General features: G+C 47.3%; 1 protein-coding gene across 3 annotated transcripts in view; it reads right to left on the bottom strand.

The window, feature by feature from the left end:
* Positions 1-24432, bottom strand: part of PC (pyruvate carboxylase) — a 239704-nt gene that overhangs the window by 134547 nt on the left and 80725 nt on the right. The window contains exon 1 of one of the 3 annotated variants that reach the window (XM_084632880.1): positions 18173-18273. The exons of 1 other annotated variant lie outside the window; for it this stretch is intronic. Coding sequence is in view for 1 of the 2 variants with exons in the window: in XM_084632879.1 (XP_084489005.1) it covers positions 18058-18060 (3 nt within the window). In the remaining variant the exon portion in view is untranslated. Of the gene's footprint in view, positions 1-18057; positions 18076-18172; positions 18274-24432 lie in introns of those variants that run through there. One more of the 3 variants, XM_084632879.1, reaches the window with a different exon arrangement.

A 24432-nucleotide genomic window follows, 5' to 3' on the forward strand; every position in this document is an offset into this window, starting at 1 on the left:
CAGTAACTGTGTCTAGCCACAGTTCCCTAGTTTGCTTATGTGACTGTAATGTGGGACTGTGCCAAAAGCCTTACTAAAATCAAAACATACCACATCTACTGCTCCCCCTCCTCCCCCGCACTAGACCAGTAAACCCATGAAAGAAGGAACTTAAGCTAGTTTGGCATGATTTGTTCTTGACAAATCCATGCTGGCTATTTCTTATCACCCAAGTCACTTTCCAGTTAGGTTGGATACTGGCTGGACCCTTACCAAGACTGGGGAACCCCATAGAATCATAGAATATCAGGGTTGGAAGGGACCCCAGAAGGTCATCTAGTCCAACCCCCTGCTCGAAGCAGGACCAATTCCCAGTTAAATCATCCCAGCCAGGGCTTTGTCAAGCCTGACCTTAAAAACCTCTAAGGAAGGAGATTCTACCACCTCCCTAGGTAACGCATTCCAGTGTTTCACCACCCTCATAGTGAAAAAGTTTTTCCTAATATCCAATCTAAACCTCCCCCACTGCAACTTGAGACCATTACTCCTCGTTCTGTCATCTGATACCATTGAGAACAGTCTAGAGCCATCCTCTTTGGAACCCCCTTTCAGGTAGTTGAAAGCAGCTATCAAATCCCCCCTCATTCTTCTCTTCTGCAGACTAAACAATCCCAGCTCCCTCAGCCTCTCCTCATAACTCATGTGTTCTAGACCCCTAATCATTTTTGTTGCCCTTCGCTAGACTCTCTCCAATTTATCCACATCCTTCTTGTAGTGTGGGGCCCAAAACTGGACACAGTACTCCAGATGAGGCCTCACCAATGTCGAATAGAGGGGAACGATCACGTCCCTCGATCTGCTCGCTATGCCCCTACTTATACATCCCAAAATGCCATTGGCCTTCTTGGCAACAAGGGCACACTGCTGACTCATATCCAGCTTCTCATCCACTGTCACCCCTAGGTCCTTTTCCGCAGAACTGCTGCCTAGCCATTCGGCCCCTAGACTGTAGCGGTGCATTAGATTCTTCCATCCTAAGTGCAGGACCCTGCACTTATCCTTATTGAACCTCATCAGATTTCTTTTGGCCCAATCCTCCAATTTGTCTAGGTCCTTCTGTATCCTATCCCTCCCCTCCAGCGTATCTACCACTCCTCCCTGTTTAGTATCATCCGCAAATTTGCTGAGAGTGCAATCCACACCATCCTCCAGATCATTTATGAAGATATTGAACAAAACCGGCCCCAGGACCGACCCCTGGGGCACTCCACTTGACACCGGCTGCCAACTAGACATGGAGCCATTGATCACTACCCGTTGAGCCCGACAATCTAGCCAGCTTTCTACCCACCTTATAGTGCATTCATCCAGCCCATACTTCCTTAACTTGCTGACAAGAATACTGTGGGAGACTGTGTCAAAAGCTTTGCTAAAGTCAAGAAACAATACATCCACTGCTTTCCCTTCATCCACAGAACCAGTAATCTCATCATAAAAGGCGATTAGATTAGTCAGGCATGACCTTCCCTTGGTGAATCCATGCTGGCTGTTCCTGATCACTTTCCTCTCATGCAAGTGCTTCAGGATTGATTCTTTGAGGACCTGCTCCATGATTTTTCCAGGGACTGAGGTGAGGCTGACTGGCCTGTAGTTCCCAGGATCCTCCTCCTTCCCTTTTTTAAAGATGGGCACTACATTAGCCTTTTTCCAGTCATCCGGGACTTCCCCCGTTCGCCACAAGTTTTCAAAGATAATGGCCAATGGCTCTGCAATCACAGCCGCCAATTCCTTCAGCACTCTCGGATGCAACTCGTCCGGCCCCACGGACTTGTGCATGTCCAGCTTTTCTAAATAGTCCCGAACCACCTCTATCTCCACAGAGGGCTGGCCATCTCTTCCCCATTAATCCTGGCACTGCACAGAGCACAATGAGGGGCTCCGGGTGCTGCACAGACCCCTGACCGAGATCAGGGCCCCCACTGTGCTAGGTGCTGCACAGACACCAGAGGCAGTCCCTGCCTCAGAGAGCTTACAATATACATAGACAAACGCTGGGTGACTTGCCCAAGATCAGAGCTCAGAACAGTCCTAATCCTTCCCTGCTCTAATCACTAGACCCCACTCCTCTCCCAGAGCAGGGACTAGCACCCAGGAGTCCTGGCTCCAACCCAGTGGCCTTATCCACCAGACCTCATTGCCTCTGACTTAGCCTCTTAAGGAATGGGGATTTAGCCATGAAGCAACATGTAATTTGTTCCAAGGCAGCCTGCTTCCGTCGTCCATTCAGCAGGCTCACCAACTCTGGTGCCTGGCTCACGAGATCCCTGAAAGTTGGCTTCTATTTACATGTGCTTGTGACTGCAATAAAGAGCCAGACATGAGACTCTAATGGGTTTGCACCCGTCAGACTGAATTTGCCAGAAGTCCTTTTAAAGCGTGTGAAACATCACTACTCTTGGCTCTTTCAGGCATGGGAGACAGGGCCCAAATTTCTGTGCCCGGGACGTGGTGAAGAACACACACATTACAAGAGATTAGCCCAATTCAGGCAGGCTTTTCACAGTGTTCGGGCATAGACATATGTGTGCAGCAGAGACCGAACTGTACTTGTTCAAAATGAGAAGTTTTGATCTTTTGATTCGAAAGAACTTTTTGCTTTGAAATTTCCCTTTCATTTTTTTTTAAAGCTGGAAACAAAACATTTTGTTCAACCCAAAATGATTTTTTTTTCAACTTTTCAATTCGCCAAAAATTGCAGATAATGTTGTGCTCAGTTCGACTCAACACGATTTTCTTGATTTTTGGAATCGCTAACTAACAAAAAAAAATCTGTTATTTGACACCCTCTACTTTTAACCTCATCGGAGCTTAGAAAAATGTGGGCACCAGGGATTGAAATTCATCCTGGCCCCACTGCTGAGAATACAGTGAGCGATGAATTCCTTTCCAGTCCTTCCTGTTTGGATAATCTCACCCTCAAATCATGTCCTTCCACCTGCCATCTTGCTTCTCCCATGCTGCAACTCTTCTGTGATTACATCAGCCACCACTAGGGGCATAAACCAGTCATTTAGCCCATTTGAAAGCCTGGAATCCCTGCTCCCAAATGGCATCAGCCATTCATCCCTCACCTCAGAGGCTCAGCAGTTTCCCCTTTCACTCTTTTTTACCATGCATGTGTCGACTGTAAGCTCTTCAGAGCAGGACTAGTGGGCAGGGCACTACACTGGCCATCAGTACACTGGGGTTCTATTCCCAGCTCTGCCACCGACCCTGGGCATCCATGGACCTTCCCCTCTCTGGGCATCTGTTTCCCCTCCAACCCTTTGTCTATTTAGAATGTGAGCTCTTCGGGGCAGGGGCTGCCTCTCACTGTGTGTCCGAGCAGTGCCTGGCACAATGAAGGGCTCTATCTCAGTCGGGGTCTATGCAGTGCCCAGCACAACATGGGCCCCCCCGATCTTGGCTGGGATCTGTGCAGCGGCTGTTGTCAGTCAGGGCCACTAAACACTTCCATGATGACAGAAGGGTATAAGGACAGTACGAAAAAGCTCACGCCTCAATGGATGGATTCGGCGCCATTATTGTCCATTGGATGAGCACTACCTTTCCATTCCAGGTAGCCACATATGTGTCCCGTGGAGCCATAGCAGCAGCTGTCAATATCACTGATGCCGAGAGGAGAAAACTGTACACAGGGGCTCTGCAATGATCCATTTCTTAATGCCAGTCATTTTGGGGCCTTCAACCAGAGACCCCAGCCCAGATAATGGACAAGTGGTAGCTAATTCCTCTCCATCCCTGAAACACCAGAGTCACCTTTACTGATGAGCAAACAGGGACCATTCAAAGTGGCTGCGATTTCCCTATAGCTCCCGAATTGAGACAGTTCACCAGAGAAATGAGGATCTATAAAACAATCGGCAAATGTTAGCAGAGCCAGTGCAACAGCACCAGGGAGGTGCTAAGACAGGTGACCCATCCTGCAAGCTTCAGAACACCCCCCCACACACCCCTCAGCCACTGGGTGCCCATCAGCAGGCAGGCAGCTCCCTGCATGACCAAGAGTTGCCTTCCATGGATATTTATGCATCCCCTGCTTTGCTCATTCCTTCTCAGACCAGCTACGCATGGGCAAGCAGAGCAGTATGGATCCAGCTTCTATCAGCTGGGTCTGGCTAATGCGCTGCTGTTGGTTTCCAAAAATATGGCTTTGCGGGGGAGAGGGAAGAGGCTGCCAAGCTTTTATCATCGAATGCCCAATTGCACATGCCTAAGTGGCAGTTTTATGGCACACAGTGGGGGTCTATTCAGAAGCACAGCTCTGGATTGCAATGAGAAATCTCATTACTGTTTGCTAGCCGTTCTGCGCCGAATGCAAAGCAAAGTAGGGTTGTACAGATTCAGCCAGACGTCTGGCTCCAGCTGAGCCAGCAAGGTGGGATGAGGATGCCCCATCCCTACCCACAGAAACGATTTGGGGCCTGGAAAACAATGCCTTCCAGTGAGAGGCTGAAGGCGCGCCAGCTGGTTAACTTCTCCAAAAGATCAAGAGGTGACTTGATTGCAGTGTACAAGGACCTTCGTGGGAAGAAAATCCTGGGTCTTAAAGGGCTCTTTAATCTAGCGGAGAGAGGTAGACCAAGAAGAACCAATGGCTGAAAGTTAAAGCTAGACACATTCACATTAGAAATAAGGCACACATGTTTAATGCCGTAGGAGATTAACCATTGGAACAAATTCCCAAGGGCAGTGGTGGATTCTCCATCTGGCTTCACACCCAGACTGGAAGCCTTTCTGGAAGATGCTTTAGTCTGGCATGAGTTAGTGAGCTCAACGCAGAGGTAAATGGGTGACATTCTCTGGCCTGCACTATACAGGAGGTTAGAGTAGAGGATCTAATGGACCCTTCTGGCCTTAAAAATTTATGCATCCAGTTCCCAACCGAGAAAGGTGAAAATATCATCTCTACTGATGGCATTAGTAGACTTTTAAGTAACTAAAACTGTGGTAAATTCCAAGGTGGTTTGTAGCTTTCATACTTGGTTGCAGGTCTTGGTGATCACTGTGGGAAGGCTAGGACTACACATTCACAGAGTCTGTCAGATTCTATGACCATCTGTTCTGACCGCTTGTATAACACAAGCCATAGGACTTCCCTGAACTTAGAGTTTGAACGAGAGCAGATCTTTTAGAAAAACATCCCATCTTGATTTAAAAATTCCCAGTGACGGAGATTCTACCACAGCCCTTGTTAAATTATTCCTGTGGTTAATTACCCTCCTTGTTAAAAATGTGTGCCTTATTTGTAGTCTGAATTTGTCTAACTTCAACTTTCACCCTTTGACTCTTGCTAGACTTTTAGCTGCTAGATTGATGAGCCCATTATCAAAATTTTGTTCCCTGTAGGTACTTATAGACTTAAGTCACCCTTAACCTTTTCTTTGTTCAAATGAACAGACTGAACTTCTGGAGTCTCTCATGCATGTTTTCTAACCCTTTAATCATTCTCATGGCTCTTTTTTGACCCCTCTCCAGATCATCAACATCCTTCTTGAATTGTGGACACCAGAACTGGACACAGGATTCCAGCAGCAGTCACACCAGTGCCGAATACAGAATGCTACTGCAGTGGGAAACATCACAGGGTGTTGCAAACACTTGGGATTCTATTATAAGTATTAAAATATAGAGAGTTTGTTTTAAAGTTTCAGCTCCCAAAGTTAATGCTTCTGGGAGAATTGCAGCTTACACGTAAAAAACAAAACAAAAAACAACCAATTTTCTAGCCCTTGGAGTTCTAGAAAAAAGCTGGAAACCATTAACCCAAAAGGTTCAAAAGCCAGAAGGCAAATCAAAAGAACCCTCCCTTTGTTATGTGAGAATCTCACGATTTTCAACCCCATCTCATGAGTTTTTGAAGGCTGATTCCCGAATTATGAACACTTTGTGTTATTGGGAGTCTGTGCAGCACCCGGCACAATGGGGCCCCAATCTCAGTAGGGGGCTCTAGATGATACTGTAATGCAAATAATAGCAAGATAAGCAAAAACACAAAACAAACATCATGCAGCCTAATAACCTTCCATGTTCTATTAGGACTTTACAATCTCCTGCTTCTATGCAGAAGTAGTTGAAAAAGGGGAACATGCTTTGTGACATATTTTAAAGCTGTTTCCGGTTTGAAACAGACTCATTTCCTGTCTTTCGATAAATCTTCCCCAAATATGGTTTTTATTACAGAATCCCATGTTTTCTCCCAAAACCCCTGCATATTTGTTAAACATAAAGTGGCAATAAACTTTCACTGTGGAGGTGGAAAAAATGGCGGGGAAATTTTCCTGAGAAATGGAAAAATGCTAAGATTGGTAATTATTTTCATTTTGGCGGGGGAAAGGTTGTTTTTTGACCAAAAACAAATTTTCCATGGGAAAAATTGTGATGGTCACTGATTTTGTGAAAGGGGAAGAGCTCAGCAATAGCCTTTGCCCTACTTGGCCACAGAATACAGAACAACATTTCCAAACAACATCAGCATGGCCAGTTGAACAGTAGCCTCCTTTACCTATGTATTAACTTAACACATGGGGGTAGATGTGAAATAGAATGATGCAAGCTGAGATTCTACTGTGGGGATCAAAGTTTGCCCCATAGGTCTGTTGTATAGTAGACATATCACTTATTTTTGTGTGCAAACCAGAGACACTGGAAAAATGAAGTCAGATAAGCCACAAAGTATACACAGGAAATCAACAGGACAGAGATTCAGACAACAGATAGACAATTTTGGGGTGGTAAGTAAGAGCATTGTAATATTTAGCAATTATTCACCAAAGCTGGGATCTATTTATTAATAAATTCATAGAGCTTAAGGCCAGAAGTGACAGTTAGATCACCTAGTCTGACCTCCTGTATAGCACAGAGAAAAAGGAATTCCACCTAGTTCCCCCTGTATTTTCCCAATCACTTGTGTTTCACGCTTTAACGTGGCTGTGTAGTCGCGGCATCAGCGCTGTAAAAAACCCACCTCCACGAGGAGCTGTCTACACTGCCACTTTACAGCGCTGAAACTTGCATTGCTCAGCGGTGTGTTTTTTCATACCCCTGAGCGAGAAAGTTTCAGCACTGTAAAGTGGCAGTGTAGATAAGGCCTAAAACATCTTCCAAAAAGGCATCCATCCAGTCTGGATTTGATGACATCGAGAGAAGGCGACTCCATCACCTCCCTTGGGCATTTGTTCGAATGGTTAATTATCAATGCTGTTAAAAATTGGAGCCTTGTTTCTAATCTGAATGTGTCTGGCTTAACTTTCAGCCACAGGGTCTTGCTCTGCCTTTCTCCACTAAGTTAAAGAGCCCGTTAGAATCTGGGATTTTCTCCCCCAGAAGGTCCTTAGACACTATAAACAAATCACCTCTCAATCTTTTCAAACCCCAGACGGATGGAGGTTGTTAAGTCTCACTGCATTCAGCCCCGATCCCTTGGCAGAGCTAAGCATGTTTTTGTCCAACCCAAAATGGACTTTATCAATAGCTGAGGTTTTCAGATTCATTTTGATCTGAACTGACTTTTTTTTAAATTTTATTTTTCAGAGCTGCCAGTTAACCAAAAAAATCACTTATTTGCCCAGCTTTAGTTGGAAACCTTCTCATTGCCAGCCTCAGTTCATTCCTGGCCAGTTTGTTCCCATTTGTCCTTGTGCTAACGTTGTCTGTTAGCTTCAATAGCTCGTCTCCCTCCCTGGGGTTAAACCCAGGGATGTATTCAGCTGTGATAATCTCCACTGACCTCCTGTATAACACAGGCCATAGGATGTCCCTGAATTAATTCCAGTTGAACCAGAGCAGATCTGTGAGGAAAACATCCCATCTCAATTTTAAAATTGCCAACGATGGAGAATCCACCACAGCCCTTGGGAAGTTGTTCCACTGGTTAATTCCCCTCACAGGTACAAATTTGCGCTTTACTTCCCGTCTGAATTTGTCTAGCTTCAACTTCCAGCCATTGGATCTTGTCAGACCTTTCAACAAAACTGCAATTTTTGATGGAAAGCTGTCCCATTGAAATATTCTCTGAATTGCACTAATGATCCAGGGCCTCAATTCAGATCAGGCTCCCATTGCACTAGGAGCTGTATAAAAATGTATGATCCCTGCCCGGGAGGTATCGATTTCATTGCTGGGGGGGTGGGGGAGGGAGGCAGTTTTCAAAAGGGACCAAGGAAATAAGGGCCTAACTCCCACTGACAGTCAACAGGAATTGGATGTGAAACTCCCTCAGGTCTCTTTGGAAACTGTACCCTAAGGATAGGGCCCTTCGTTTTCAGTTTTTATTTTATTTATTTTTTCCTGGGAATTTATCAGTATTTACTACCACAACAACAAAACAGGTAAAAAATAAGTGCAAAAAACTATTAATAATTTTTCTGGGTAAATATCGGGCTTTATTTTGGTGGACGGAAAGACAGGAAAAAAGTATTCAATAGATTTAATACTTTGAATTCCGTTCATCAGTGTGGTTTGCTGCAGAACCAAAACAGAACTCAAAACACAATGCCACCTCGGAGTTTAAGAAAACAATAGATCTCTAATCCCCAAATAAAGCTTTACATTTGAATAACCATTTGAATAACTTTACATTTGTTTATTGTATGTATCTTCTAGACTTATACATAAACTTACTTCAACAGGCAGCTTTGCATATACACAGACTCATGTATTATTGTAATACATAGATCTCATGCAATGTATTGTATTTTCCTAATAAAACAAGTTATTTTTTATATATTTGAATGATACATAAGTAGGGTTAAATAAGGGAAAAAATGAATACTTTTGTAAAACCCGGGAATTTTTGGTAAAAATCGGTTTAAACTGAAAATGAAGGGGCTTACCTAAAGAACAGGGATCCCCATGGCGCAGATAAGGAAAGGGAAAAACAGTGAGTGACTGACACAAAGTCAGCATCTGAGCTGGGACTAGAACCCAGATGTCCTGGCCCCTCTGCTCTAACCACTCAACACCACTCCCCTCCCAGACATGGGAATAGAACCCAGGAGTCCTAACTTCCATCTCCAATCACTAGACACCACTCCCTTCCCAGAGCCAGAGATAGAAACCAGGAGTTCTGACTCCCAGCCCTCCCCTACTGTAACCACCAGACCACACACTGCCCTCCCTGAGCTGGGAATAGAACCCAGGAGTCCTGACTCCCAGCACCCGCCTGCTCTAACCACTAGACTCCACTCCCTTCCCATCAGGGCAGGAGTACCATGCGCTCCCAGCAGGGCGAGCTGGCACAGACATCAGCCCAGGCAGCAACTCACACTGCCACATGGGTTGCAATATGCCATTTTTCCAGTGAGCTAATGAAGCGAAGGCAGAGCAGGGAGGAGGAGGAATCTCTGAACAGCTGTTCTTCCAAGTCACCTGCAGCCCCAGGGAGATGGTCTCATACTAGGGTTGCCAATTTAAGTTGGGTGCATTCCTGGAGGTTTCATCACGTGACATAATCTTTAATTGAAGGTTAGTCTTTAATTCCTGGAGACTCCAGGACAATCCTGGGGGGCTGCCATACTGCACAGCCAAGCCAGTCTGCTCAGCTGCACCAATCTAATTAGAGCACAGGCCATTATCCCCCATCACCCCCTTGCTGCACAGAACCAGGCTGCTGATCCTTGTTATGCCTTTCTCCACTAGTAAAGAACCCTGCATGCTGAGCTTTCCCAGAGATGACTGTCCGTCTACACACTGCCCCGCCCCCCAAAGCCCAAATGCGTCCAACCCAGCATGTACCTAAGCTGAGCTCACGGTGCTGCTGGCTGATAATGTTCGGACAGAACACAGATTCAGACAGTCTAATGCTGTGGCCCTCCAGTCCGATCTGCCGTCTGACACAGACTATAGATCAGCCCTGAAACAATTCCTGGTTGAACCTGAGCGGAAAAACATCCAACCTTGATTTTAAAATGGTCAGCGATGAGAATCCACCCCAGCCCTTGGGAAGCTGTTCCCAAGGTTACTTACCCTCACTGGTTAAAATGTGCTCCTTATTTCCAGTCTGAATATGTCTCCTATGTTCCCATTGTATTTTCCACTGAATGCATCCGATGAAGTGAGCTGTAGCTCAAGAAAGCTTATGCTCAAATAAATTTGTTAGTCTCTAAGGTGCCACAAGTACTCCTTTTCTTTCTCCTATGCTGGTGACAACTTCCAGCCATTGGATCTTGCCAGACCATTGTCTGGGACGTGGAAGAGCCTATTATCAAGTTACCAAACATTGCTCCCCGCAGCAAATCCCGGCCATTGCAGGGGCCTGCCAACAGCTTCGTCTCCTGAGGACTGAAATGCTTTGGTTTAACTGAAGTCATTGGGCTCCCATGTGAGGCCCACCCACCATCCTGGAGCGCCCCTCACAATACGATCTAGCATTACAGCAGGTCTGCCTCAGTGTCCCTTTAGTCAGCCTTTGGCCTATTCCTGCTGCAGCAGTGATTTGCTGCTGTAGATATGACTCGGCCCTCCAGCCACGCTACTAATATAAGTCCACCCCTTCTGGGATAACCAAATCCAGCTGTAACTGGTCAGGCCCTAAGCTGGCTACTCCCAGCTGGTCTCTTCCAAGGCCCCTGGCCTGGTTCCATCTGGGCCAGTCGCAAACTCTTTCCACACAAAACTCATTGGACTCGCACTCTTCTCTTCAGCGTCACAGGTCCCAGGGCTGCCCCAGGGGTCCCTGAGGAGAACTCAGACAAAACCAAACACTTCTGAAGCATCTTCTGCCCCCTCTGGGCTTGAACCTCATGTCCCCCTCCTAGACTTCTCTCTTCAGTACCCTGTTCCTCTTTGGCAACTGCCTCCCTGGAGCCCCTCTAGCTACAGCTCAGCCCAGCTGCTTTCCTCCTCAGCCACCCTCTAACTGCTGGCCTTGTCTCTTTTTCAGTCCCACACCCAGCATAGATGTAGCAGGGCATGACTAACTGAAGAAAGCCTGCTGGCCCTTAAAGAGTCAGCCTTCCCTTTTACAGATGTCTAGGGCTAACTGGGTGAAATTCAGGGGCCTGCGCTATATAGGAGGTCAGACTGGATGATCTAATGGGCCCTTATGGCTCTGAACTCTCTGACACTCCTGTCCAGACTAGAAGGGAGGCATTGCTAGGCTGGATCAGACCTGAGGTCCCTCTAGTCCAGTATCCCATCTCTGTCAGTGACTGGCAAGAAATCTGGAAGCAGATGGAGACAACCTGACCCCACATTAGATATCGCTCTGGTTCCTAATGATAAGAAATCACCTCAAGCCCTGAAGCTGGAGATTTAATCTCCTAGCCAGCAGTTGTGTTAGCCTCAGCTATTCCAACTCTGGATTTCTTGTTCTCCACAGAAAGGCCAATCTTACTAAATTCTTGGCCATAACACTTCCTGTGGAAGGGAGTTCCACAGGCTGTGAGTGAAAATTTATAGCTGTGGGTCAGTGTTGAGCTTGACACTTTTTAACATCATGGAACGCCCCTTTATCCCTGTGTGGCAAGACAGGAAAAACAGAAGCGCCTGATCAGAGCTGAGCAAAATTTTTTGCACTGAATTTTTTTCAGCAATAAATGCAGATTCTGCGACACTGAATTGATTTGCAACTTTGCCTTGACCTTGCCAAATTTTTCATTTCAACAACAAAAAAACCACTCCAAAAATGTTAATAAATCAAAACCTTTTATCTCCATGTTTTAAACGTTTTGATTGTTCAGGCTGATCTGACATTTTGTTTCAAAACTTCCTTTAAGTTTTTTTTTTTTTTTAAATAAAAAAAGTTTTAAAATTATCCAAAACTGAAATTAAATGTTTTATTCGATCAACGCAATTTTTTTTTCAAATTTTCCATGTGCTGAAAATGTTCATTTTTGTTCCAAACAGGAATACTTTTTTTCCTCTAAAATTGCCAATGAACCAAAAGATCCATTGTGTTCTTTTTTAAATTGGGATAAACAATAGCTATTTTTTCAATCTCTCTTCATAAAGCCTTGCCAGGCCCTTGATCATTCCTGCTGCCCTTCTTTGTACCCTCTCTAGTTCTGCAAGATCTTTTTGGAGATGACTAGTAGCTTGTTCAGTAACCAGATTAGGCCACACCCCTGATTTCTATAACGGCATTATAACAGTCTTGGTAATATTCTCCATCCCATTCCTTCTGCATCCTTGTTAGACCTCAGCTTTGAATGGAGCTAAGTTGCTTCCAAAAATTTAAACTTTTCTTTGCTTGTCCTTAAATTGCTTCCAGAGCAGCTTGATTATTTCACTGCATAGTATGAGATAAACTAGAACTAGACAATGTGTGGATTCAGCCAGTTTCTGCTGGAAAAAACAGTTAGAGCTATTCCCATGTAAACATGGGGTAATATTTTCAAAAGCACCTAAATCAGTTAGGAGCCCACATACCATTGTGACCATCTAGTCCAGTGGTTCTCAAACTTTTGTACTGGTGACCCCTTTCAAATAGCAAGCCACTGACTGTGACCCCCCCTTATGAATTAAAAACACTTTTTTATATATTTAACACCATTATAAATGCTGGATGCAAAGCGGGTTTTGGGGTGGAGGCTGACAGCTTGCGACCCCCTCATGTAATAACCTTGTGACACCCTGAGGGGTCCCAACCCCCAGTTTGAGAACCCCGATCTAGTCTGACCTCCCACATACCACAAGCCAGAGAATATCCCCCCAGCCATTCCTGCCTCCAGCCCAGAACTGGTTGGTGGTCAATTTATGGGCTTCTTTTTGCCCAGAAGAAGTGTTGCCAACTCTCGCAATAGCTGATGTTATTTTAAACCACAAGCACACATCCCATACTAAGAGTGCAGGATTATTATTCGTTCACATTTATATTGCAGCTAGGGATGTAAATAGTGTTTTAAAAAAGTAAACTTTTACAAGTTCACAACATAGGCGCGGGAACTAGGAGTGTGGGGGGTGCTGCAGCACCGCAATGTTTTACACGGGGTCCCAGCTGCCAGCCCCACACCCACCTGCAGCTGTGGCCCCAGCCTTGGCCCCCTTACCTTTTGCTGAATACATTACCAGTAAGACTGATGCTTATCGGTTAACTGGTTAACATTTAACATCCCTAATTGCAACAACGCCTACAATACAACCAAGTCAGGGTCTGGTTGTGTTACGCACTGTACAAACATAGGGTGAATGACAGTCTCTGTCTCAAAGAGCTAATTATTTAAACAGACAAAGGGTGAGAGGGGAAACTGAGCCAGGCAGCGAGGTAGGGACTTGCCCAAGATCACAGGGAAACCTGGGATAGAACACAGACAACCTGATTTCCAATTTAGCGTTATGGCCACTAGATTCAGAACACACTGTAACTACTGGCTTATGCTACAACCCAGACTGCTTTGTAGATGTTACAAAGAAACGCCTAGCTACAGACATAGAAGGCAAAAATTAATGGGTGGATGAGATTAAATGAGTGAGTCATCATGGAAGGTGGAAATGTGACTACCAAAATGACCGCATGTGCACAATTCCTAGCCCATCCATAGCACTGATCACATTAACCAGAACTATCTGAAAAACTGATTTTTTCCTTTCATGGAAATTTTGAAATTTTGGAATTTTGTTCTGAATCTAAACAAATGTCAAAATATCAATAATTTTCCAGAAGTTTCAAATGGGAAAAACCAACATGTAAAACCTTGATATTTTTGAACAAAGCTAAATGATTTGATGTTTTGTGCCTCATGGGAATTGTTGTTTGGGTGCCTCACGCACCCATTCAATACAGGATGGGATCCTTGGCCAGACTACATTTACCATGATGGTCTCCCCTCTTGCTGAGCTGCCACGGTGCCTCATGGGAGTTGCAGTTTGGATGTCTCATGCTCCCATTCTTCTGTTAGCCAGGCTCACTGGTTGAACTACATCTCCCACAATCTACCATGATCTACCCTCTTGGAGTAGGGAGGTGGTGTCTCATAAGAGATGTAGCCTGGCTGGGCAATCCAGCCCATAGAGGAGAATGGGTCATGAGGCATTTAAACTACAACTCCCATGAGGCACTGCGGTAGCATTTCCAAATTCAAATATTTCATTTTGGGGGCATTCTGGGTTTTGACAAACAGCTGAAATTTTCGTTGGTCAAAAACCCAATTTTCCATCAAAAATCATTTTGACAGAAAACGTTTGATTGGCCTGTGTTTTTCTCATTAGGATTTTGCCACCTGGTGAAATTCTGCACCTTTTTTCCCTAGCATGGACACAACTTTAGAGGGATGGAGATAATTGAAAACTGAGCAGAACAGCAGCATTGAGCTGAGCAAAGGAACACAAATAAAAGGCAGGTAAACAGAACTTTGAGCCAAATGCTGGGTTGCTATACAATTATCAGATCAAAAGCTCCCTTTAGCTCGCTAGCAGCTGGCTGAAAGGCACTGACATTTCCCGTGAAGGACATTATGGGGAAACAGACTGCAGGGTAATTGGGTATGGAGTGTTAACCTCCACACACAAGCAAGAAGCAAAATTAAATTCCACCGCAAGGGAAAGTCATTCAGAGCGATGCATGGTGCACTAAATAGAGCACTGTGCTGTGATTTAGGAGGCCTGGGTCTACCCCTGGCTCTGCCACTGGTCTTGGGCATAATCCTTCCCCACTCTCTATGCCTATGTTTCCCCTCCCCTCTTTTGTCTAGTTAGATCATGAGCTTTCTACTCTCTCTCACCGCATGTCTGTGCAACACCTGACAAAAGGGGGCCCTGGTCCCCGCTGGCTGATTGCCTGCTCTGTGCCTCTTCTTTCCATGTTGCCATTGAGTCCAGTCCATGCCCAAAATCACCACCACTGCCAACCTCTGTTTAGGTGCATGTGGACAGAAATCGTTCCCACTGATGGCTCTCTGCTTCTCCAGCTACACAAGTTGCTCCAGTTTGCAATCAGTAGGTGTTAAATCAGTCTGGTGGCAGCAAAGATAGGTCCCATTTCCAATTTAACTAACAGCTCATCTATGAAAAATGCAGCACCAAAAGAGATGCAGAGATTTTCAGGCCAGAAGGGACCATTACAATCAGCTGTTCTGACTTCCTGTATGACACAGGCCAGAGAATCTCACCTAGCCATTCCTGTATCAAGCCCATAAGTTCTGTTTGAGCTACAGCGTATCTTCTAGAAAGACGTCCAACCTTGATTTATAGACCCCAAGGGATGAAAAATCTATCACATCCCTGGGTCAGCTGTTCCAGTGGTTAATCTCCCTCCATGTTAAGAATTTGCACTTTATTTCCAGTCTGAATTTGTCCAGCTTCAGCATCCAACTACTGGATCTCAACCTGCCTTTTTCTGTTGGATGAAAGAACCCTGCTCTTTGAAATCTCCTTCCCTTGCAGGTGCTTACAGACCGGGCTTGAGCCACCTCTTAACCTTCTCTTGGATAAACTAACAACATTGAGCTCCTTAAGTCTCTCACTATAAGGCAGGCTTTCCAGACCTTGGATCATTCTTGTAGCTCTTTTCTGAATCCTCTCCTATGGCTCAAAGTGCGGACACCAGAAATGGACACAGTTTTCCTGTAAAGGTCTCACCACTACTACACTGGAAAACATGCCAGAGAGTGACAAACTCCAGGAGCTTGATCCTCATCTGAGCAAACCGAAGGCTGAGGGGTAATTTGATCCCAGTCTAAAAGTACAGTACCTACATGGTGAACAGAAATTTGACAATGGGCTCTTTAGTGTAGCAGCCAAAGATCGAACTCTCAAGGGCTGGAAGCTGAAGCTAGATAAATTCAGATTGGAAATAAGGGATAAATTTAACAGCGAGGGGAATTAACAATTTTTCAGGGGCTGTAGTGTGTTCCCCATCACTGGGCATTTTTAAATCAGGACTGATGTTTTTCTAAGAGAGATGCTCTAGGACAGCGGTCGGCAACCTTTCAGAAGTGGTGTGCCAAGTCTTCATTTATTCACTCTAATTTAGGGTTTTGCGTGCCAGTAATAAGAATCCATACAATCCATGCTGAGCTGCGCCCCCTCTTGGCCCTGCCTGCACCCCTCACTGCCCCAGGCTGGGGCCAGAGGGCCACAGCTAGGGGCGGCTGCAGAGCCCCGGGCTGAGGCCAGAAGCAGAGCCTCGGCTGGCGGCCGGTACCCCAGGCCAGCAGCAGAGCCCCCCGGACCGGTGGCCAGGACCTGGGCCCGGCAGAGGGGGCCAGTGGATGGAATCCTGGCTGGCAATGGACTGGCAGCCAGTACCTCAGGCCAGCAGCAGAGCCCCCGGACCGGTGGCCAGGACCTGGGCCCGGCAGCAGGCTGAGTGGGGCCGGCGGACAGAACCCCGGCTGGCAGGGGGCTGGCGGACAGTACCCCAGGCTGGCAGCACAGCCCCTGGAACTGGTGGCCAGGACCCGGGCAGTGTAAGTGCCACTGAAAATCAGCTCACATGCCATAGGTTGCCTACCCCTGCTCTAGGAATTAGTTAGGGCAGTCCTGTGACCTGTTACACAGGCGGTCAGACTACTTGGTCACAGAGGTCCCATCTGGCCTTGGAGTCTATGAATCTATATACAGAAGTGATGCCACCATCCTATTCTGACTTAATATTCCCCTGCCTGCCCACCCCAGGTTTGTGTTATATCTCTAAGGCTTGGTCTACACCTAAAGCCTCGGCTGACCTGGCTCCGTCACTCAGGAGTGCGAAAGTGGTCCCTTCTGGCCTTAACCTCTATGAATTCTGCTGTTGACCTAGCTACCGCCTTTCTGGGAGGTGCATTTAGTACTGCAAGAATCACCTCCACTGTTGTAGCAAACGTCTATACTACAGCGCTGCATGCTGCACAGTCCCTGAGATCAGGGCCCCCACTGTGCCGAGCGCTGCACAAACCCTGACCGAGATCAGGGCCCCATTGTGCCAGGCGCTGCACAGACCCCGACCGAGATCAGGGCCCCATTGTGCCGAGCGCTGCACAAACCCTGACCGAGACCAGGGCCCCATTGTGCCGGGCGCTGCACAGACCCCGACCGAGATCAGGGCCACATTGTGCCGGGCGCTGCACAGACCCCGACCGAGATCAGGGCCACATTGTGCCGGGCGCTGCACAGACCCCGACCGAGACCAGGGCCACATTGTGCCGGGCGCTGCACAGACCCCGACCGAGACCAGGGCCACATTGTGCCGGGCGCTGCACAGACCCCGACCGAGATCAGGGCCCCATTGTGCCGGGCGCTGCACAGACCCCAACTGAGACCAGGGCCACATTGTGCCAGGCGCTGCACAGACCCCGACCGAGATCAGGGCCACATTGTGCCAGGCACTGAACAGACCCCGACCGAGATCAGGGCCACATTGTGCCAGGCGCTGCACAGACCATAAGTGAGAGACAGTCCCTGCCTCGAGGAGCTCAAAGTCTAAATAGAGAAAGGGTTTGTTGTGCCTTTTTGCTCTTTAGATAACAGCAATACACAGAAACTTGGAGCAGAGCTGGCTCCCAAATAACCAAGATTACTGACCACACATATGCCAGGTCTAGACCCAGGCACATTACTGCTCTGGTTGCCTTCAGCAGCTTTTAAACTATGTAATACAGTGAGCAGCAGAGAAGATTCACAAGCTATTCCTATACACTACAGAGGAGGAGGGGAAACAGGCACAGAGAAAGGAAGCGATTTGCCTAAGGTCACACAACAGGTGAGGAGCAGAGCTGGAAACAGAATCTAAATGTCCAGCCCCCACCCTTCCCAAGCGAGGCATAGAACCCAGGCATCCTGATTCTCAGGCCAGTGCCCTATTCAGGGAATACAGTGCCCGACTCCCAAAGCTTTTATGAATCCCCATTCCTGGGAGGAGGGAAATTGGCAGAGAGAGGGGAAGGGATGTCACAGTCACACAACAGGTAAGGGGCAGATCCAGGAACAAACCCAAGGACTCCTGACCACTAATCCTCCTGTTTTATCCCACCAGACCCCACTCCCCTTCCAGAGCTAGGAAGGGAACTCAGGAGTGTTGAGTTTTCCTCTAACCCCCAGCTCACGCTCCACCTCCCTAAACCAAGGCTAGAACCCAGGCCCCCTGGTGTCCTACCCACTGACCATATTGGTCCTGCTCCCTGCCGTGCATCCCACAGGTAACTGTCCAATTAGCCAAGAGGCAGGGAGTCAGGGCATAGCCAGACCGCTCTTCCCCTGGATCAGGAAGGGTACCTACTGTGAGATTCGCTCTGAGGAGGAAGCAATGTCAACGCAGTGCCTGCCCTGGCTGGATGTCCCTGATCTCCCGTGTCTTTATACACACGTTGTACTAGCCCCCCGGAGTGATGCCAGGCTGGTGGGCTGGAAAATCCGCCTGCACTTTGACAGCGATTGCTCAACAAATAAACACACTCGCCTGGGGGATGAGTAGGAGTCAGAGCATGGAAGGTCCAGTTCATCGCCCCCTCATGAGCTTGCTTGGAGGCCTAATGCCCCAGGGATGGGCGTTCTCGGTGGAGATGGATGCACTTAGGGAGAGGTGGTGTGGGCTAGTGGGTAGGGCAGTGGTCTGGGAGTCAGGATTCCTGGTTTCTATCCTCAGCTCTGAGAGTGAGTGGGGTCCAGTGGTTGGAGCAGGGGGTTGGGAGCCAGGATGCCTGGGTTCTAGTTCCAGTTATCGGAAGAAAGGGTTCTAAGGGCGGGGCACCTGGGTTCTTGTCTAAGTTCTGGGAGGGTTGGTGGTGTAGTGGGTTAGAGCAGAGGTGGGCTGCCTTGTGGTTAAGACCTCAGCCTGAGATTCAGGGGATCTTGGTTCAGATTCTGGCTCTGCCACGGACTCTCTATGGGACCTTGGGCAAGTCACTTAATCTATCCTGTGCCTCAGTGTCTACTTCCCATCCCACCACATAGTCCTTTCTTTCTCTCTTCTTTTTAGACTATAAGCTCTCCAGGGCAGCAGTCTCTCACTAAACATCTGCGCAGCACCTGGTATGATGGGAGCCCCAATTTCGGTCGGGGTCTGTGCAGCAACTGGCAAAGTGGGGGCCCCGATCTCAGCTGGGGTCTTTTGATACTACTGTAATACACCTAGTAATCAAGAGACTGCCTGCCATTGTCTGTCTGTACATCTCCTAGCACAGGGGTGGGAAAACTACGGCCCAGAGGCTGCATCTGGCCTGCCAGACATTTTAATCTTGCCCTTGACCTCCCTCTGGGGAGCAGGGTCAGGGGCTTGCCCCGCTCTGCGTGGCTCCCAGAAGCTGTGGCATGTCCCCTCTCTGACTCCTATGCATAGGGGCAGATAAGGGGCTCTGCACACTTGCCCTGCCCCCGCAGCTCCCATCGGCCATGCCTGGCCACGCCTCCGCGTAGGAGCTGGATGGGGACATGCCGCTGCTTCTGGGAGGTGCTTGGGGTAAGCACCACCCAGAGCCTGCACCCCTGACTCCCTCCTGCACCCCAAGCTCCTCCCACCCTCCAAACCCCTTGGTCCCAGCCTGGAGCACCCTCCTGCACCCCCAACCCCTCATCCCCAGCCCCACTCCAGAGCCCGCACCCCCAGCCGGAGCCCTCACCCCCTCCTGCACCCCAACCCCCAATTTCATGAGCATTCATGGCCCGCCATACAATTTCCACACCCAGATGTGACCCTCAGGCCAAAAAGTTTGCCCACCCCGTCCTAGCACCATGGAACCCCAATCCTGATTGGCATCTCTCAGCACTACCCGTTCATAAATAACAAATACCACTCATAACCTCATTGGACTGAACACACCTGCTATTAGAAAAGGAGTATTTGTGGCACCTTAGAGACTAACCAATTTATTTGAGCATAAGCTTTCGTGAGCTACAGCTCACTTCATCGGATGCACACACCTGCTATTGTTCTGAGCCAGCTGGCACCATCCCGGTAAGATAAATGCACTGGGAACATTTCTCTGCAAAATTAGGTGGTGACATGCAGACGGCAAGCTGAATAATCAAGCCCTCATCAAAGGGAAATATTCATCTCTTCCCTCTCATCCCATTTGTTGTAGCCACTGGTCTCTAAGAGGTGCTACCCATTGAGAGGGGAGATTCCTACAGAAAGTGGGCCATATGGACAGAACTGAGAACCAGTGGGAATGAGTGAATCAGGTATCGAATGCCAAGGCACGATGCTAATGTTGCACGGTTAAGACTCACACTTGGGACATGGCTGCATGAAAGCTTCCTGCAGAAAGCTCAATCCCCATGTTGTGCAGCTGCTGTTTTCCATCATATATGTTTACAACGGGAATAAATAAAGCTTCACTGGACAGTAAGGAAAGACAGGGGAATAGAGAACACTAAGAGGTCGCAGTCTTGGTCTACACACAAACTGGGACCTAACCAAAAATAAATAAATAAATAAATAAAATCACATTTTAAGGCCAGCAAGGGACAGTTTGGGAGTAGACAGATTGGGACTAGATATCAGTGGGGTCAAGTTGCTAGGGGCTGGCAGTCAGGACTCCTGGGTTCTGTTCCCAGCTCTGAGAGGGAGTGGGGGGTCTAGTGGGCGGATGGGAGTCAGGGCTCCTGGGTTCTATTCCTGTGGCATTCAGCGATTGCTCAGTGCTTCAGGAGCTTGCAAGAAAACTGCTTTATTCTGTGTCTGGTTTCAGCTGGTTGTGCATAACAAGAGACTCTGTCTGGGACACTCAATCCTTAAAGGTACAGCCCTTCATACCACAATTCCCAGCTTTGGACAGGAGTAGGGTCTAGTGGTTAGAGCAGGACAGGCTAGGAGTCAAGGCTCCTGGTTCTATTCCTGGCTCTGCTAATATGTGACCCTGGGCAAGTCCCCTCACCTCTCTGTGCCTCAGTTTCCCCTCCCACCCTTTGTCTCTTTTTATTGTAATCTGTTTGAGGCAGGGAATGTATTTGTGTGTCTGTGCAAGGGGAATCTTGGTTGGGCCTCTAAAGTGGTCAGCATTGTAAGAAAAACTTGCCCCTTTAAGGTGAATCAAGTTGGGCATCAAATATTTTTATCATTTGCATTACAGTAGCACCTACAAAGATTGGGGCCCCTATCAAACCAGGTGCTGCACCAACTCCAAGTGGTATCAGGACCCGCACTGGACTGGGAGCTGCACAGACTCAGACCAAGATCAGGAGCCCAGGCAGGTTGGGTGCTGCACAAACCCCCAAATCAAAATTGGGTGCCCAGATGTGCATAGCAGAGACATGTGGCGAGAAACAGTCCCTGCCTCAAAGAGCTCACAGTCTAACAGGCAAAGGAAGGATTGTTTGGGGAAACTGAGGTACAGAGATGGGATGGGACGTGCCCAAGGTCAGCAGCAGAGCTGGGGATAGAATCCAGGTGTCCTGACTCTCAATCCAAGGCCTTAGCCTACTAGATCACACTGCTTGCTCCAACGCCCTGGGCCAGCAGTATCCAAGAGGCTCTTGCTCTGCTCTCAGTTATGGCCCTCATTAGTGGCGCAAGTAATGGCCCTGGGTCTTTTTCCCACCTTAGCCCTTGGACTGGACGTGACGCACTCTATATGATTTTATAAAAATATGCTAATGAGCGTGAATATAATGTAACTGGAATATGCTTCATGCAAAAGGTCTCTTGTAAGGTATCATTACAAAGCTTACAATTTACTGAGTGTGGTCCTTCTATTTCTATAAATGTATCACTCTTGTATCTGAAACTAGAAATATGAAATATAACTCTGAGGGCCTACTGTAATTATGCAAAGTGTGGGCCATTAATGGTGGTTTGGAATCTTGATGGCTCCCATCAGCCAGGACAATTGACAATTGACTCTGTTTGCAGGCAAGCCTTCCTGTGGGTCAGGCTGGGAGGAATGAAGGCTTGGGGTCTGACATGTGATCATGTCACCTGAACTGGAATCCATCTTTAACCTGGTGTTTTTCCATTGAGAAGGAGGGGTGGGAACCCGGAGGGACAAAGGATTCCGGCCTTATGTAAAAGATATATAAGTGGGTAGAACAGAACAAAAGGGGCAGCCATCATGAGGAATCCCCTAGCTACCACCTGAGCTGGAACAAGGGCTATACCGGGGAAAGGATGGTGCCCAGACTAGGAAGGCGTCCAGTCTGCGGAAGAAACTTACTGAAACATCTCTAAGGGTGAGGTTTTATCTGTATTCAGTTTACTAGACTTAGACTTGCATGTTTTATTTTATTTTTCTTGGTAATTCACTTTGTTCTGTCTGTTACTACCTGGAACCACTTAAATCCTACTTTCTGTATTTAATAAAATAACTTTTTACTTATTAATTAAGCCAAAGTATGTATTAATACTTGGGGGGAAGGGGGGCAAACAGCTGTGCATTTCCATCAGTGTTATAGAGGGCGAACAATTTATGAGTTTACCCCGTATAAGATTTATACAGGGTAAAACGGATTTATTTGCTTTATTTATTTATTTGATTTATTTAGGGTTTGGACCCCATTGGGAGTTGGGCATCTGAGTGTCAAGGACAGGAACACTTCTGTAAGCTGCTTTCAGTGAAGCCTACAGCTGTTAGGGGACTTGGTTCAGACCTGGGTCTGGGTTTGCAGCAGGCTAGGGGGTCTGGCTCAAACCAGGCAGGGCCCTGAAGTCCTAAGCTGACAAGGCAGGAAAGCAGGAACAGAAGTAGTCCTGGCACATCGGATGGCAGCTCCCAGGGGGTTTCTGTGATCCAATCCGTCACACTCGACACCTTTCCACCGGGACGTGAAATCCATTTTGAGTGTACAACACACCACTCGACATGCAGCTGGCAGCACGGAAACTCTACCCCTTCTTCTCCCTGCGGAAATGCACTAGACAAGACTTGTGACCTACTTTCTCTGCAAGAACACCCGCACTGAGCGATCAAAGAGAGACAAGCCAGTGTCAGGAGAAGATCGCTTGAAACAGAGTCAAGCCGACAAATGGAGACGGCCTCAGCTTGTTAATTGCTCCCTGATCTGATCAGAAGTGGAATTATAATTAAACAGCAAGTGCAATATCCGAGGACTTGTCTTCACACACACAAAAAAAAGAAAAAAACAACCCACCAACCTGAAAATGGTGTGTTCTTACCATGTAGTAACTAACACCTAGAGAAAATCCAGCGTGGACAAGGTAGTTTCTAGTTTTCACACATGGTGTGACTTGATTCCAATCTATAAGAACCCACATGCGGAACAGAAACATGATAATGGGTTCTTCAATCTAGCAGACAAAGTTCTAACAAGATCCAGTGGCTGGAGTTAAAGCAAGATAAATTCAAACTGGAAATGAGGTGCCAATGTGTAACAGTGAGAGGAATAAATCACTGGAACAACTTCCAGACTCTCAGGGCACGTCTACACTACAAAATTAAGTAAGTTGGCATACAGCCACCTCAATAATTGCACTGATTTTTAATATTCACACTATGATGCTTCTGTCGGCCGTGCACGTCCTCACCTGGAGGGCTTGCACCGATTTAACTGTCAGTGTGGGGCACTGACAGCCCAGAGCCCAGCCACCCAGGGCCCCATTGTCAGCCCCTGGGGGCGGGGATCCAGGCTGCCAGTCCCCAGGGCCTGACAGCCAGAACAGTCAACTCAGTGTCTACACTGACACTGCGTCAACCTAACTACATTGACCTAAGCTCTATGCCTCTCACAGAGGTGCAGTTATTAGGTCAATGTCGAGGGCGACTTACATTGGCAGGAACAACGTTGTAGTGTACAGAGCTAGGCCGATGAAAGTTGCATTACATCAACCTAAATTCTGTAGTGTAGACCAGGCCTAGGTAACTGGCAATTTTTAAATCAAAATGGGATGCTTTCCTGAAATATCTGCTCTCGCTCAAACAGGAATTAATTCAGGGCAGTCTTATGGCCTGTGTTCTACAGGTCACCTAGATGATCACAATGGTCCCTGCTGGCTTTATAATCTATTAATCTACCGTAGTAGGTCAAGATCAACTTCAGCCTTCCCACAAAAAGAAAAGGAGTACTTGTGGCACCTTAGAGACTAACCAATTTATTTGAGCATAAGCTTTCGTGAGCTACAGCTCACTTCATTGGATGCATACCGTGGAAACTGCAGAAGACATTATATACACAGAGACCATGAAACAATACCTCCTCCCACCCCAATCTCCTGCTGGTAATAGCTTATCTAAAGTGATCATCAAGTTGGGCCATTTCCAGCACAAATCCAGGTTTTCTCACCCTCTCCCCCCTCCCCCCACACAAACTCACTCTCCTGCTGGTAATAGCCCATCCAAAGTGACCACTCTCTTTAAAATGTGTATGAAAATCAAGGTGGGTGATTATCACAACCTGCTACCACGTATGAAAGCTACAACCTGCCTTGGATTGGACCACAGTTTTAATTAGCACGTTGCACCCCATAATCCTTTATGGGAATATGCTTATGAATGTATACATATGACATAACTGGAATATGTTTTATGCTACATATGCCATGTAACCTATCTCCGTAAAGGTTATGAGCTACTGAATCTATTCATCCTA

The sequence above is a fragment of the Lepidochelys olivacea genome (assembly GCF_965140295.1).
Source record: "Lepidochelys olivacea isolate rLepOli2 genome assembly, chromosome: 7".
Classification (NCBI taxonomy): Eukaryota; Metazoa; Chordata; order Testudines; family Cheloniidae; genus Lepidochelys; species Lepidochelys olivacea.